This window comes from Xenopus laevis, chromosome 1S (assembly GCF_017654675.1).
Source record: "Xenopus laevis strain J_2021 chromosome 1S, Xenopus_laevis_v10.1, whole genome shotgun sequence".
In the NCBI taxonomy this organism is placed as follows: Eukaryota; Metazoa; Chordata; class Amphibia; order Anura; family Pipidae; genus Xenopus; species Xenopus laevis.
In genome coordinates this window covers 151,664,670-151,679,186 of record NC_054372.1, presented here as the reverse complement: position 1 = coordinate 151,679,186, position 14,517 = coordinate 151,664,670, and the positions used below count along the sequence as shown (strand labels likewise).

At 47.2% G+C, this 14,517-nt stretch overlaps 1 protein-coding gene across 2 annotated transcripts in view; it reads right to left on the bottom strand.

The window, feature by feature from the left end:
* Positions 1-14,517, bottom strand: part of mapkapk5.S (mitogen-activated protein kinase-activated protein kinase 5 S homeolog) — a 38,190-nt gene that overhangs the window by 20,766 nt on the left and 2,907 nt on the right. For both annotated transcript variants that reach the window (XM_018244219.2, XM_018244220.2), the window contains exon 2: positions 7,265-7,338. In XM_018244219.2, the coding sequence (XP_018099708.1) occupies positions 7,265-7,338 (74 nt within the window). The remainder of the gene's footprint in view (positions 1-7,264; positions 7,339-14,517) is intronic.

The following is a 14,517-nucleotide window of genomic DNA, read 5'->3' as shown; positions in this document are numbered from 1 at the left end:
ATTATCTGACACCCAACTCCTGTATAAAGATAGAATGAAGAAAATCAGATGCTGAGGGGGGGAAAATAATTTAACCATTAATAGGATTGTTTTGCCTGCAACAATGATTAATAATATCTTACTTGGGAACAAGTACAAGGTACTATTTTACTATTACAGAGAAAATGGGAATGCCTTCCTGACATTTGAGTTTTTTTCAGAGAAAAAACCTCAAATCGAGTTTGGTCAAATTTGATTTGAGTTTTTGGGTCGGTAAAATTAGTCCGAGTTAGGCATATTCAATTTTTTTAATAAATGCCCAGTCTAATTCATTTGAGTTAAAAAAAAAAAAAAAGGTTCACAATAAGCAATTAAGGTTAATAAAAGCCTAATGAAGAATAACACATTGTGACAGGCAAATTTATATTCACAAAGTTTTGCTCTTTGCAAATGTAATTACATTTCCCCCATAGAGCAAATCTATTCTACGGTCAGTGACAACAGAAGAAAAAAAAATCTAAAGCAAGCAATTTAGTAAAGCAGTGAGCAAATCAAGCCCTATAAGCAAATCCTATACAAGGCGGCACTAAGAAGTGTTTATAGTAGAATAAGGACGTTTCTACATTTACAGGTCAATGGTAAGCCCTACATTTAAACATGTTGAAATATGGTGTGCTTTTCATCCCAAATAAAAGGCTTTGCAGTTTAATAGCACTCCTGAGCAGTAGCCTGTTTTGTTCAATTGCACTGCTATTTGAACCTGCACGTTAGCCATATAATAATCCAGACCCCGAGGTACAATCTGTTCAAGTAACTGAACGTGATAACAGGATTTTTGTACTCACCGTTAAATCTGTTTCTCTGTAGTCGAAAGGGGGACACAGGGACCGATGGGGTTAAGCTCCATCCTCCAGGAGGCAGGACACTTGAAGTAATTAAAGTGGGCGTGCCAGGTTAGGCTTAACCCCACACACTGTACTCAGACTTCAGTTTGTTCCAAAGCTGCTACTAGAATTACTAAACTTATAAACAGGCAGAACTAGTAAACCAAGGAACCTATTCAGAAAACCAAATATGGTCTGTAGCTCGTCACTGGGCGGGAAGCCCTGTGTCCCCCTTTCGACTACAGAGAAACAGATTTAACGGTGAGTACAAAAATCCTGTTTTCTCTGTCGTCTTTAGGGGGACACAGGGACCGATGGGGACTTATCAAAGCAGTCCCAAACAGCAGGGTGGGTGCGAGCATAGACCGAAACTGCAGAATTACTTAATAACTGCTTGCAACACCTTACGCCCGAGAGAAGCCTCGGCCGAGGAAAAGGTGTCAACTTTGTAAAACTTGGTAAATGTGTTAACGGATGACCAGGTAGCCGCCTTGCAGATCTGCTCCAAGGAAGCAGAGTTACGCCAAGCCCAAGAGGCACCTACCGATCTAGTGGAATGAGCCCGGATACCTTCAGGCGGTGCTCTTCCCTTTGTAGTATATGCTTGCTTGATAGTTTCTCTAATCCAACGAGCAAGAGAAGTCTTAGAAGCTGCCTGTCCTCTTCGAGGTCCAGAGGGAATCACAAACAATGACCTTGAAGTTCTGAAGGCTTTTTGACCGTTCAACGTACCAGCGAAGAGCTCTGACTACGTCAAGGCTGTGGATCCTGCGTTCCTTATCGTTCTTAGGTTCCGGACAGAGGGAAGGAACGATAATCTCCTGATTCAGATGGAACTCCGAAACAACCTTCGGCAGGAAATGTGGAAGTGTGCGTAGAACAGCCTTGTCTTTGTGAAAGATGAGATATGGAGAGTCGCAAGACAGAGCGCTAAGTTCAGATACTCGTCTAGTAGAGGATATTGCCATCAGAAAGACCACTTTCCACGTCATCCATGCATCGGAAATTGAACCCAGGGGTTCAAAGGGAGGATCAAGTAAGGCTTCCAGCACCAGATTGAGATCCCATCCAGCTGTAGGCGGTCGGAATGGGGGTGCCACGTGAGCGACTCCCTGTAGAAAGGTGCGAATCGTCTCCTCAGTAGCTAGGCGCTTTTGAAATAGGATAGAAAGGGCAGAAACTTGCACCTTGAGGGAGCTGAGTTTAAGCCCTAATTGGAGGCCCCGCTGAAGAAAGGACAAGATTCGAGGGATACAGGGCTCCATGAACGAAAATTCTGACTCATTGCACCACTCGAGGTAGGAGTGCCAAACTCTATGGTACGACTTGGAAGACGATGGTTTTCGAGCTTTGAGCATAGTAGCAATAACCTCTTCCGTCAATCCCTGATTTCGCCAGATGGATGCTTCAACAGCCAGCCCGTCAAAGCAAACAGACCGGGATTGTGATGAGCTATGGGCCCTTGCTGCAGAAGGTCTGGCCTGCCGTCCAGCCGGACCGGTGGAGCCACGGACAGTTCTTGAAGATCGGAGAACCAGGTTCTTCGCGGCCAGAAGGGAGCTACTACGATTACTGTGGCTCTGGACTGCTTTAGCTTCTTGAGCACCCGAGGGAGCATTGGAAGTGGAGGGAAGACATAAGCCAGCTTGAACTGCCAGTGTTGTGTCATGGCATCTACCCCTGCCGCTAGAGGGTCTCGGTATCGTGCAAAGAAGGTTGAGACTTTTCGATTTCGCCTCGACGCCATGAGATCTATGCTTGGTCTTCCCCAGATTGACACTAGTTGATCGAAAGCCTCCGGGTGAAGCTCCCACTCCCCGGGATCGAGTTGATTTCGACTGAGGAAGTCCGCCTTTGTATTGGCCACGCCTGGTATGTGAATGGCTGATAGTCTGACAGAGTTCTGCTCTGCCCACTGCAGAATCTCTCTGGCTTCTGCCAGAGCTTTTTGGCTCCGAGTCCCTCCCTGTCTGTTAATGTAGGCCACCGTGGTGACGTTGTCGCTTTGGATGCGGACTGACTGTAGCCGAAGGAGGTGGCTCCACTGACTGAGTGCCAACTTCACTGCCCTGAGTTCCAGAATGTTGATAGGAAGTCTGGACTCCGCGGGAGACCAGCGGCCCTGCGCAGAGTGGTTCTCCCAAGTTGCTCCCCAGCCCTGAAGGCTGGCATCCGTGGCCATCACCCTCCAATCTGGCGTCGCCCAGGATTGTCCTACTGCTAGGTTCTCGGGGGACAGCCACCACCGTAGAGCTTCTTTCGTCGCCGGAGATAACCGGACAGGTTGGTTCAACGATCCCCCCTTCCAGGTGGCAAGAATGCTGGACTGAAGAGGACGAAGATGTATCTGTGCGAAGGGGACAGCCTCGATGGCTGATACCATCGATCCGAGGACTTGCATTGCTCTGTGTACTGTGGATACCGGGCTGTCTATCAGAGACTGTACCTGACCCCTGATTCTGTTCTGTTTGACCAGAGGTAGACTCACGGTCTGCGTGAGGGTGTTGAATTCCAGCCCGAGAAAGGTCATGTGATGGCTCGGAGTCATATTGGATTTGGACCAATTGATGGTCCAGCCGAAGCTCTGGAGAAGTGAAATCGCCCTTTGGAGATCCACCCTGGCCTTCTCTACTGACCGGGCTTTGATAAGTAGGTCGTCGAGATAAGGTGTCACCGAAATCCCTTGCAGTCTCAGGGTGGCTGCCGACACTGCCATTAGTTTGGTGAAGACCCGCGGGGCCGAGGACAGGCCAAACGGTAGTGCCACAAATTGGTAATGTCTGTTTTGAAATGCAAAACGGAGGGTAGCGATGATGAGGAGGCCAAATGGGAACATGGAGGTAGGCATCCCTTATGTCCAGGGACATCATTAGTTGACCCTGTTCCATGCCCCGAATTACTGATCTCAAAGTCTCCATTTTGAAGCGCACAGAACGGATGTTCTTGTTCAGTCGCTTGAGGTCGAGAACAGGTCTGACCGTGCCGTCCTTCTTTGGGACTGTAAAAAGGTTGGAGTAGAACCCGGAGAATCTCTCCGGCTGAGGTACTGGTGTGATAACCCCCGATCTCTCCATCTTGTCTATGCACTCCAGAAAGGGTCCTTGTTTTAAGGGATTGGAGGGTACCCTGGACATAATGAATCTCCTGGGAGGCTGTGCCGCCAGGTCGAGATGGTAGCCCCCAGAGACGATCTCCTTGACCCAGGCATCTGAAGAGTGACGGATCCATTCCTCCCGGAATCGTAGTAATTTTCCGCCGATCTGTTCCAACGATTCCGGAGGGATTGCCCCGTCATGCCGACGTGGGCTTATCAGCTGATGGTTTGTTGTGAGGTCGATTACTCTTCCACGGGGGGCGGTTCTTGTCGTTGGTTTTGGAGCGAAAGTGGGATCTTTGTGGCGGACTACCCCGCCGCGCGAACCGGCCACTCTGGCCACTAAAAAATTTTCCCCGTCTGTTGGCTGATGATGCTCTACTTCTGGCTTGTGGAAGGAAGGTGCTCTTACCACCTGTCGCTTGTGAGATAATCTTCTCGAGTTCCTCGCCAAATAATCGTTGGCCCTTGTACGGAAGAGAAGTTAAGGACTTCTTGGAACTAATGTCCGCTGACCAATTCTTCAGCCAAAGCGTTTCTGCGTGCTGCTATTGACAGAGCCGAAGTACGTGAAGTAAGCTGTGAGGCATCCAAGGAAGTATCACAAAGATAGCTTGATGCTTCCGCAATTGCTTGTGCAGAGGACAGAAGATCAGTTCGGGGAACACCACCCTGAATGTCCTTGACGAGTGACTCAGACCAAGCCTGAATGGCTCTTGAGACCCATGCTAAAGCCAAACAGGGCCGCAGTGTAGATCCTGCTGAGGAATATATTGCCCTTAAAAAAACCTTCTAGTCTTTTGTCAGATGGATCCTTGAATGCCGCTGCGTCAGTGACTGGCAGCGTGGTAGATTTAGAAAGTCTTGACACTGGTGCGTCGACCACCGGGGGGTTAGACCACTTATCAATAAGCTCTTTAGAGAAGGGATAGGACTTTGTGAATTTCTTAGTAGCTTGAAACTTCCTTTCAGGAGCGTCCCACTCCTCTTGAATGATCCCTAGTAACTGATCATGTTCAGGAAAACAGACTGTAGATTTATGCTGTCGTTTGAAAAGAGATTTTGTCTCCCCTGTTTTAGACTTCGGTGAAATGTTAAGTACATCGAGTACCCCTTTAATAATGCCCTCAACATCATGAAGGCTATCCTTTTCCCTTGCCTCATCTTGTTCTTCTTGCTCATCATCAGAAGAAGCAATAGATGCCGGTATTTCTCCCTCTGACTGGGAAGAACCCTGTTCAATAGAGGAATCCTCAGAAAAATTGTGAGTAACAGAATCCGCTTTTTCGTCATCAGGACGTTTGCGTTTACCACCGGATTTGTGGTGAAATTTAGCCAGCGCCTTACCTAGATTATCAGCAATGGCTGGCAATCCCTGAAGAGAAGCCAGTGACTGTGACAACTGTACTGCCCATAATGGAGGGAGTGGGTCTGTTGCTGGCCCATGAGATAATTCCTGAGAAGTGCCTTGCACTGTATCTTCAGCTTGTGTTTCTGGTAGAGCCCCAGAGACCATAACTGCCCCCTGCCCCATGGTGCAAGTTCTGCAAAGCGACTCACCCTGTGCCCCCTGAAATTTTTGTTGACACTTAGCACACACAAAAAAATTCACCTGTGCTGTGGGGACTCGTCCCCCCGCCCTGCTGAATAGCCCCCCTGGCCTACCTTCTGCCATCCTATGTAGAGGGTGTGGGGTAGCCAACCTGTGCCGTCACCAGACAAGAGCTGTGCTGTGTAGTGCTGCTGAGCCGCGGGAAAAGACTCAAAATGGCCGCTGGAACGCACATGCGTGAAGGGGGTCACCGGAGACAAAGTCATGCAGAATCAGCAGACATAGTGAACATACATTATATAACATATATGTAGTCACTTACCCCCCCCCTCACACCGGCCAGACCCTCTGCGCTAGAATTAGAACAGGCATACGTCTGGGTGGTCTGTATAGCCCACAGGCTAGAGTTATGACCCCGGTGGATGTCCTCGCGTAGGGGGCTAACCATATAAGTACAGGTAATCCTGCCTTAGGTGTCACCCCTGGTGTCAGTCACAGACTGACCGTAGATTTCTCTCAGAGATAGAGATGTCCATCCTCCAGGTAGCAGGACACTTAAAAAACTGAAGTCTGAGTACAGTGTGTGGGGTTAAGCCTAACCTGGCACGCCCACTTTAATTACTTCAAGTGTCCTGCCTCCTGGAGGATGGAGCTTAACCCCATCGGTCCCTGTGTCCCCCTAAAGACGACAGAGAAATTTATATTAGGCATGGGGTATACGTTTACTGTAAGAGCCTTTATTTAGAAATTATTTTGTTTATTCACTAAAGGACTGATGTATAGATGTCCTGCTCATTTACAGCTCCCATGCAAGTTGAAATTATCTTCAGGGCTTCTTGGAGGTGGAGGAAACCAAAAAATATTGTGGGTGGTTGTTTTAACAGGCATTGGACTGCTGGTCACTGGAAGTGACGGAAGGGCAATGACAGACGATAGTGTTATTGCCATAAATTACCTGCCCCTCTGCAATCATTTGTATCACTGCATATAAAAACACTTTACTTGCAGCGACCCTCAATAATCTCACAAAATTGCCTCCTTATGCATTTCAGGTAATTACGAGGGATCGTTGATGGTTCAAATGAATGTAGAGATTCTGCGTGGGTGATAAAGAAAATGCAGTCTGTGGTCATTGCCCTATCTAATCCATCATGCTAAATAAAAAAAATAAATATGAATTAAGAAAGTTGTTTAAGATGGTTTTTACTTGCCCTTTAACAGGCAGACCTGATAAAACAACTAATTTTCTGTTTTTCTGATTAAAGATTTAAACAGGCTATAATTGCTTTAAAAGCATTTAACCAAGAGATACTTTAGATCCGAATATGTGACCTATCGAAGAATTGTATCAACTTGCCATAAACATATGAATTATTTTCTACACTAAGCAAACACGTTGTGATGTTCAGATTGCTCATTCACTAATAACAATGGCAAAAAAAAACTTTTGGTGGTGTAAACTGCAACAGGGAAAAATGTGGATGCAAAATGACATGCTTGTGTCCATTCATTGGCTGATGTGCCCTTGGTATGTGTGAGTCCAGAGAGATGGACTGTATAATTAATCCAATTATGTATATTATTAGAAACATATTTTTTTTTCCATAAAAAGCTCACATTTATATGCAAAAAGTGCTTTAAATAGCAACTGTTATATGAAATACATTTTTAAATCAAAGGCAATGTTCAGGAGGACAGTTTCCTTTTAAGCTGGAATTAAAGAGTGGTTATTACTTATTTATTACCAAAACTCACCTGACAGGGCCACTAATTCCAGCACCAAGCTTCTGGGTCCAGTTAATGTTATACTCTTCTAAGATTGAGGTGTCCTGCATGCAAAAACATCACCACAGTCACATAAGTTCAAAAACATATTTTTATGCAATTACATTATTTAAATATTTTACTTGCAGCAATTCACGCTGCCTACAATTGAAATGAATTCCTTTTCTCATTGTCCTATTTTTGACTGCCCACGACTCTAATGCCACCTGACTACAACTCACAATAGACCATGTTCCCACTGTTTTCTTGTAACACCATTATGGAATAGGAGTTATGTGACGTGGGCTTATAGCGTTGTATGAGGCAAATCTAAGGCTAATGTCATACAAAATAGGTGAGGAAAATAACTAGACAGGTGTTTGCAAGTACTGTACAATGGGATAACAATTTAAGGTAAAGTGGCCATACCTGGGCTCACTTATCAAGCAGATACAGTGCTAAAATATTGTAAAAAAACTAAAAACCCTGGGTTTCCCCATACAAAGTTCTACATGTATACTGCTGGGCAGTGTAAGCAATGCAAAGTGACCTCTAACCAAATAGACATTTGTAGGAAATGAAAAGTAGAAGTTCCCATGGTGTTATGTGTAATCCTACAGGGATTGTTCAACCCAAATATATCCTTCCCCTTAGCTCTACTAATACAAGCGACAACAATCCCTTACCTCACAACAACTGGTACACTATTACCCCACTATCGCTATACCTGTTATCCCACAGTCGCCAACCAAAGGCTATTATAAGCACCATCCCTCCCTACTATACCTGCTATCCCAAAGTCACACTCCGTTCCCAGAGACTATTATCCCACTGTTACTATAGGCACCATCTCTCCCTACTATACCTGCTATCACACAGCCACACTCCCTTCCCAGAGACTATTATCCCGCTGCTACTATAGGTACCATCTCTCCCTACTATACCTGTTATCCTACAGCCACAGTCCCTTCCTAGAGACTATTATCCACTGCCTACTATAGGGTACCATCTCTCCCTACTTATACCTGTTATCCTACTATCCTACAGCCACAGTCCCCTTCCTAGACACTATTATCTCACTGCTACTATAGGTACCATCTCTCCCTACTATACCTGTTATCCTACAGCCACAGTCCCTTCCTAGAGACTATTATCTCACTGTTACTATAGGCACCATCTCTCCCTACTATACCTGCTACCACACAGCCACACTCCCTTCCCAGAGACTATTATCTCACTGCTACTATAGGTACCATCTCTCCCTACTATACCTGTTATCCCACAGTCACACTCCCTTCCCAGAGACTATTACCTCACTGCTACTATAGGTACCATCTCTCCCTACTATACCTGTTATCCTACAGCCACAGTCCCTTCCTAGAGACTTTTATCTCACTGCTACTATAGGTACCATCTCTCCCTACTATACCTGCTATCCCAAAGTCACAGTCCCTTCCCAGAGACTATTATCCCACTGCTACTATAGGCATCATCTCTCCCTACCAGGCCTGGGTATCAAAATAGGCCCTGCCATTCCAAGTACGCAGAGGCCCAAACAGCCCCCTACCAGCCCAAACAGCCCCCAACCAGCCCACTCTATTGTAACTTTCTATGGAACCATACAGCAGCCCCTCTGGCATTTGCCAGAACCCACAGATTGCCAGTCCGGGCCTGCTCCCTACTATACCTGCTATCACACAGCCACACTCCCTTCCCAGAGACTATTATCCCACTGCTACTATAGACACCATCTCTCCCTACTATACCTGTTATCCTACAGCCACAGGCCCTTCCCAGAGACTATTATCCCCACTGCTACTATAGACACCATCTCTCCCTACTATACCTGCTATCACACAGCCACACTCCCTTCCCAGAGACTATTATCCCACTGCTACTATAGGCACCATCTCTCCCTACTATACCTGCTATCCCACAGTCACAGTCCCTTCCCAGAGACTATTATCCCACTGTTACTATAGGCACCATCTCTCCCTACTATACCTGCTATCCCACAGTCACAGTCCCTTCCCAGAGACTATTATCCCCCACTGTTACTATAGGCACCATCTCTCCCTACTATACCTGCTATCCCACAGCCACAGTCCCTTCCCAGAGACTATTATCCCCACTGTTACTATAGACACCATCTCTCCCTACTATACCTGCTATCCTACAGTCACACTCCCTTCCCAGAGACTAATATCCCACTGTTACTATAGACACCATCTCTCCCTACTATACCTGTTATCCCACAGTCATAGTCCCTTCCCAGAGACTATTACCTCACTGCTACTATAGGTACCATCTCTCCCTACTATACCTGTTATCCTACAGCCACAGTCCCTTCCTAGAGACTTTTATCTCACTGCTACTATAGGTACCATCTCTCCCTACTATACCTGCTATCCCAAAGTCACAGTCCCTTCCCAGAGACTATTATCCCACTGCTACTATAGGCATCATCTCTCCCTACCAGGCCTGGGTATCAAAATAGGCCCTGCCATTCCAAGTACGCAGAGGCCCAAACAGCCCCCTACCAGCCCAAACAGCCCCCAACCAGCCCACTCTATTGTAACTTTCTATGGAACCATACAGCAGCCCCTCTGGCATTTGCCAGAACCCACAGATTGCCAGTCCGGGCCTGCTCCCTACTATACCTGCTATCACACAGCCACACTCCCTTCCCAGAGACTATTATCCCACTGCTACTATAGACACCATCTCTCCCTACTATACCTGTTATCCTACAGCCACAGGCCCTTCCCAGAGACTATTATCCCCACTGCTACTATAGACACCATCTCTCCCTACTATACCTGCTATCACACAGCCACACTCCCTTCCCAGAGACTATTATCCCACTGCTACTATAGGCACCATCTCTCCCTACTATACCTGCTATCCCACAGTCACAGTCCCTTCCCAAGAGACTATTATCCCACTGTTACTATAGGCACCATCTCTCCCTACTATACCTGCTATCCCACAGTCACAGTCCCTTCCCAGAGACTATTATCCCCACTGTTACTATAGGCACCATCTCTCCCTACTATACCTGCTATCCCACAGCCACAGTCCCTTCCCAGAGACTATTATCCCCACTGTTACTATAGACACCATCTCTCCCTACTATACCTGCTATCCTACAGTCACACTCCCTTCCCAGAGACTAATATCCACTGTTACTATAGACACCATCTCTCCCTACTATACCTGTTATCCCACAGTCATAGTCCCTTCCCAGAGACTATTAACTCACTGCTACTATAGGTACCATCTCTCCCTACTATACCTGTTATCCTACAGCCACAGTCCCTTCCTAGAGACTTTTATCTCACTGCTACTATAGGTACCATCTCTCCCTACTATACCTGCTATCCCAAAGTCACAGTCCCTTCCCAGAGACTATTATCCCACTGCTACTATAGGCATCATCTCTCCCTACCAGGCCTGGGTATCAAAATAGGCCCTGCCATTCCAAGTACGCAGAGGCCCAAACAGCCCCCTACCAGCCCAAACAGCCCCCAACCAGCCCACTCTATTGTAACTTTCTATGGAACCATACAGCAGCCCCTCTGGCATTTGCCAGAACCCACAGATTGCCAGTCCGGGCCTGCTCCCTACTATACCTGCTATCACACAGCCACACTCCCTTCCCAGAGACTATTATCCCGCTGCTACTATAGGTACCATCTCTCCCTACTATACCTGTTATCCTACAGCCACAGTCCCTTCCTAGAGACTATTATCCCACTGCTACTATAGGTACCATCTCTCCCTACTATACCTGTTATCCTACTATCCTACAGCCACAGTCCCTTCCTAGACACTATTATCTCACTGCTACTATAGGTACCATCTCTCCCTACTATACCTGTTATCCCTACAGCCACAGTCCCTTCCTAGAGACTATTATCTCACTGTTACTATAGGCACCATCTCTCCCTACTATACCTGCTACCACACAGCCACACTCCCTTCCCAGAGACTATTATCTCACTGCTACTATAGGTACCATCTCTCCCTACTATACCTGTTATCCCACAGTCACACTCCCTTCCCAGAGACTATTACCTCACTGCTACTATAGGTACCATCTCTCCCTACTATACCTGTTATCCTACAGCCACAGTCCCTTCCTAGAGACTTTATCTCACTGCTACTATAGGTACCATCTCTCCCTACTATACCTGCTATCCCAAAGTCACAGTCCCTTCCCAGAGACTATTATCCCACTGCTACTATAGGCATCATCTCTCCCTACCAGGCCTGGGTATCAAAATAGGCCCTGCCATTCCAAGTACGCAGAGGCCCAAACAGCCCCCTACCAGCCCAAACAGCCCCCAACCAGCCCACTCTATTGTAACTTTCTATGGAACCATACAGCAGCCCCTCTGGCATTTGCCAGAACCCACAGATTGCCAGTCCGGGCCTGCTCCCTACTATACCTGCTATCACACAGCCACACTCCCTTCCCAGAGACTATTATCCCACTGCTACTATAGGACACCATCTCTCCCTACTATACCTGTTATCCTACAGCCACAGGCCCTTCCCAGAGACTATTATCCCCACTGCTACTATAGACACCATCTCTCCCTACTATACCTGCTATCACACAGCCACACTCCCTTCCCAGAGACTATTATCCCACTGCTACTATAGGCACCATCTCTCCCTACTATACCTGCTATCCCACAGTCACAGTCCCTTCCCAGAGACTATTATCCCACTGTTACTATAGGCACCATCTCTCCCTACTATACCTGCTATCCCACAGTCCCTTCCCAGAGACTATTATCCCCACTGTTACTATAGGCACCATCTCTCCCTACTATACCTGCTATCCCACAGCCACAGTCCCTTCCCAGAGACTATTATCCCCACTGTTACTATAGACACCATCTCTCCCTACTATACCTGCTATCCTACAGTCACACTCCCTTCCCAGAGACTAATATCCCACTGTTACTATAGACACCATCTCTCCCTACTATACCTGTTATCCCACAGTCATAGTCCCTTCCCAGAGACTATTACCTCACTGCTACTATAGGTACCATCTCTCCCTACTATACCTGTTATCCTACAGCCACAGTCCCTTCCTAGAGACTTTTATCTCACTGCTACTATAGGTACCATCTCTCCCTACTATACCTGCTATCCCAAAGTCACAGTCCCTTCCCAGAGACTATTATCCCACTGCTACTATAGGCATCATCTCTCCCTACCAGGCCTGGGTATCAAAATAGGCCCTGCCATTCCAAGTACGCAGAGGCCCAAACAGCCCCCTACCAGCCCAAACAGCCCCCAACCAGCCCACTCTATTGTAACTTTCTATGGAACCATACAGCAGCCCCTCTGGCATTTGCCAGAACCCACAGATTGCCAGTCCGGGCCTGCTCCCTACTATACCTGCTATCACACAGCCACACTCCCTTCCCAGAGACTATTATCCCACTGCTACTATAGACACCATCTCTCCCTACTATACCTGTTATCCTACAGCCACAGGCCCTTCCCAGAGACTATTATCCCCACTGCTACTATAGACACCATCTCTCCCTACTATACCTGCTATCACACAGCCACACTCCCTTCCCAGAGACTATTATCCCACTGCTACTATAGGCACCATCTCTCCCTACTATACCTGCTATCCCACAGTCACAGTCCCTTCCCAGAGACTATTATCCCACTGTTACTATAGGCACCATCTCTCCCTACTATACCTGCTATCCCACAGTCACAGTCCCTTCCCAGAGACTATTATCCCCACTGTTACTATAGGCACCATCTCTCCCTACTATACCTGCTATCCCACAGCCACAGTCCCTTCCCAGAGACTATTATCCCCACTGTTACTATAGACACCATCTCTCCCTACTATACCTGCTATCCTACAGTCACACTCCCTTCCCAGAGACTAATATCCCACTGTTACTATAGACACCATCTCTCCCTACTATACCTGTTATCCCACAGTCATAGTCCCTTCCCAGAGACTATTACCTCACTGCTACTATAGGTACCATCTCTCCCTACTATACCTGTTATCCTACAGCCACAGTCCCTTCCTAGAGACTTTTATCTCACTGCTACTATAGGTACCATCTCTCCCTACTATACCTGCTATCCCAAAGTCACAGTCCCTTCCCAGAGACTATTATCCCACTGCTACTATAGGCATCATCTCTCCCTACCAGGCCTGGGTATCAAAATAGGCCCTGCCATTCCAAGTACGCAGAGGCCCAAACAGCCCCCTACCAGCCCAAACAGCCCCCAACCAGCCCACTCTATTGTAACTTTCTATGGAACCATACAGCAGCCCCTCTGGCATTTGCCAGAACCCACAGATTGCCAGTCCGGGCCTGCTCCCTACTATACCTGCTATCACACAGCCACACTCCCTTCCCAGAGACTATTATCCCACTGCTACTATAGACACCATCTCTCCCTACTATACCTGTTATCCTACAGCCACAGGCCCTTCCCAGAGACTATTATCCCCACTGCTACTATAGACACCATCTCTCCCTACTATACCTGCTATCACACAGCCACACTCCCTTCCCAGAGACTATTATCCCACTGCTACTATAGGCACCATCTCTCCCTACTATACCTGCTATCCCACAGTCACAGTCCCTTCCCAGAGACTATTATCCCACTGTTACTATAGGCACCATCTCTCCCTACTATACCTGCTATCCCACAGTCACAGTCCCTTCCCAGAGACTATTATCCCCACTGTTACTATAGGCACCATCTCTCCCTACTATACCTGCTATCCCACAGCCACAGTCCCTTCCCAGAGACTATTATCCCCACTGTTACTATAGACACCATCTCTCCCTACTATACCTGCTATCCTACAGTCACACTCCCTTCCCAGAGACTAATATCCCACTGTTACTATAGACACCATCTCTCCCTACTATACCTGTTATCCCACAGTCATAGTCCCTTCCCAGAGACTATTACCTCACTGCTACTATAGGTACCATCTCTCCCTACTATACCTGTTATCCTACAGCCACAGTCCCTTCCTAGAGACTTTTATCTCACTGCTACTATAGGTACCATCTCTCCCTACTATACCTGCTATCCCAAAGTCACAGTCCCTTCCCAGAGACTATTATCCCACTGCTACTATAGGCATCATCTCTCCCTACCAGGCCTGGGTATCAAAATAGGCCCTGCCATTCCAAGTACGCAGAGGCCCAAACAGCCCCCTACCA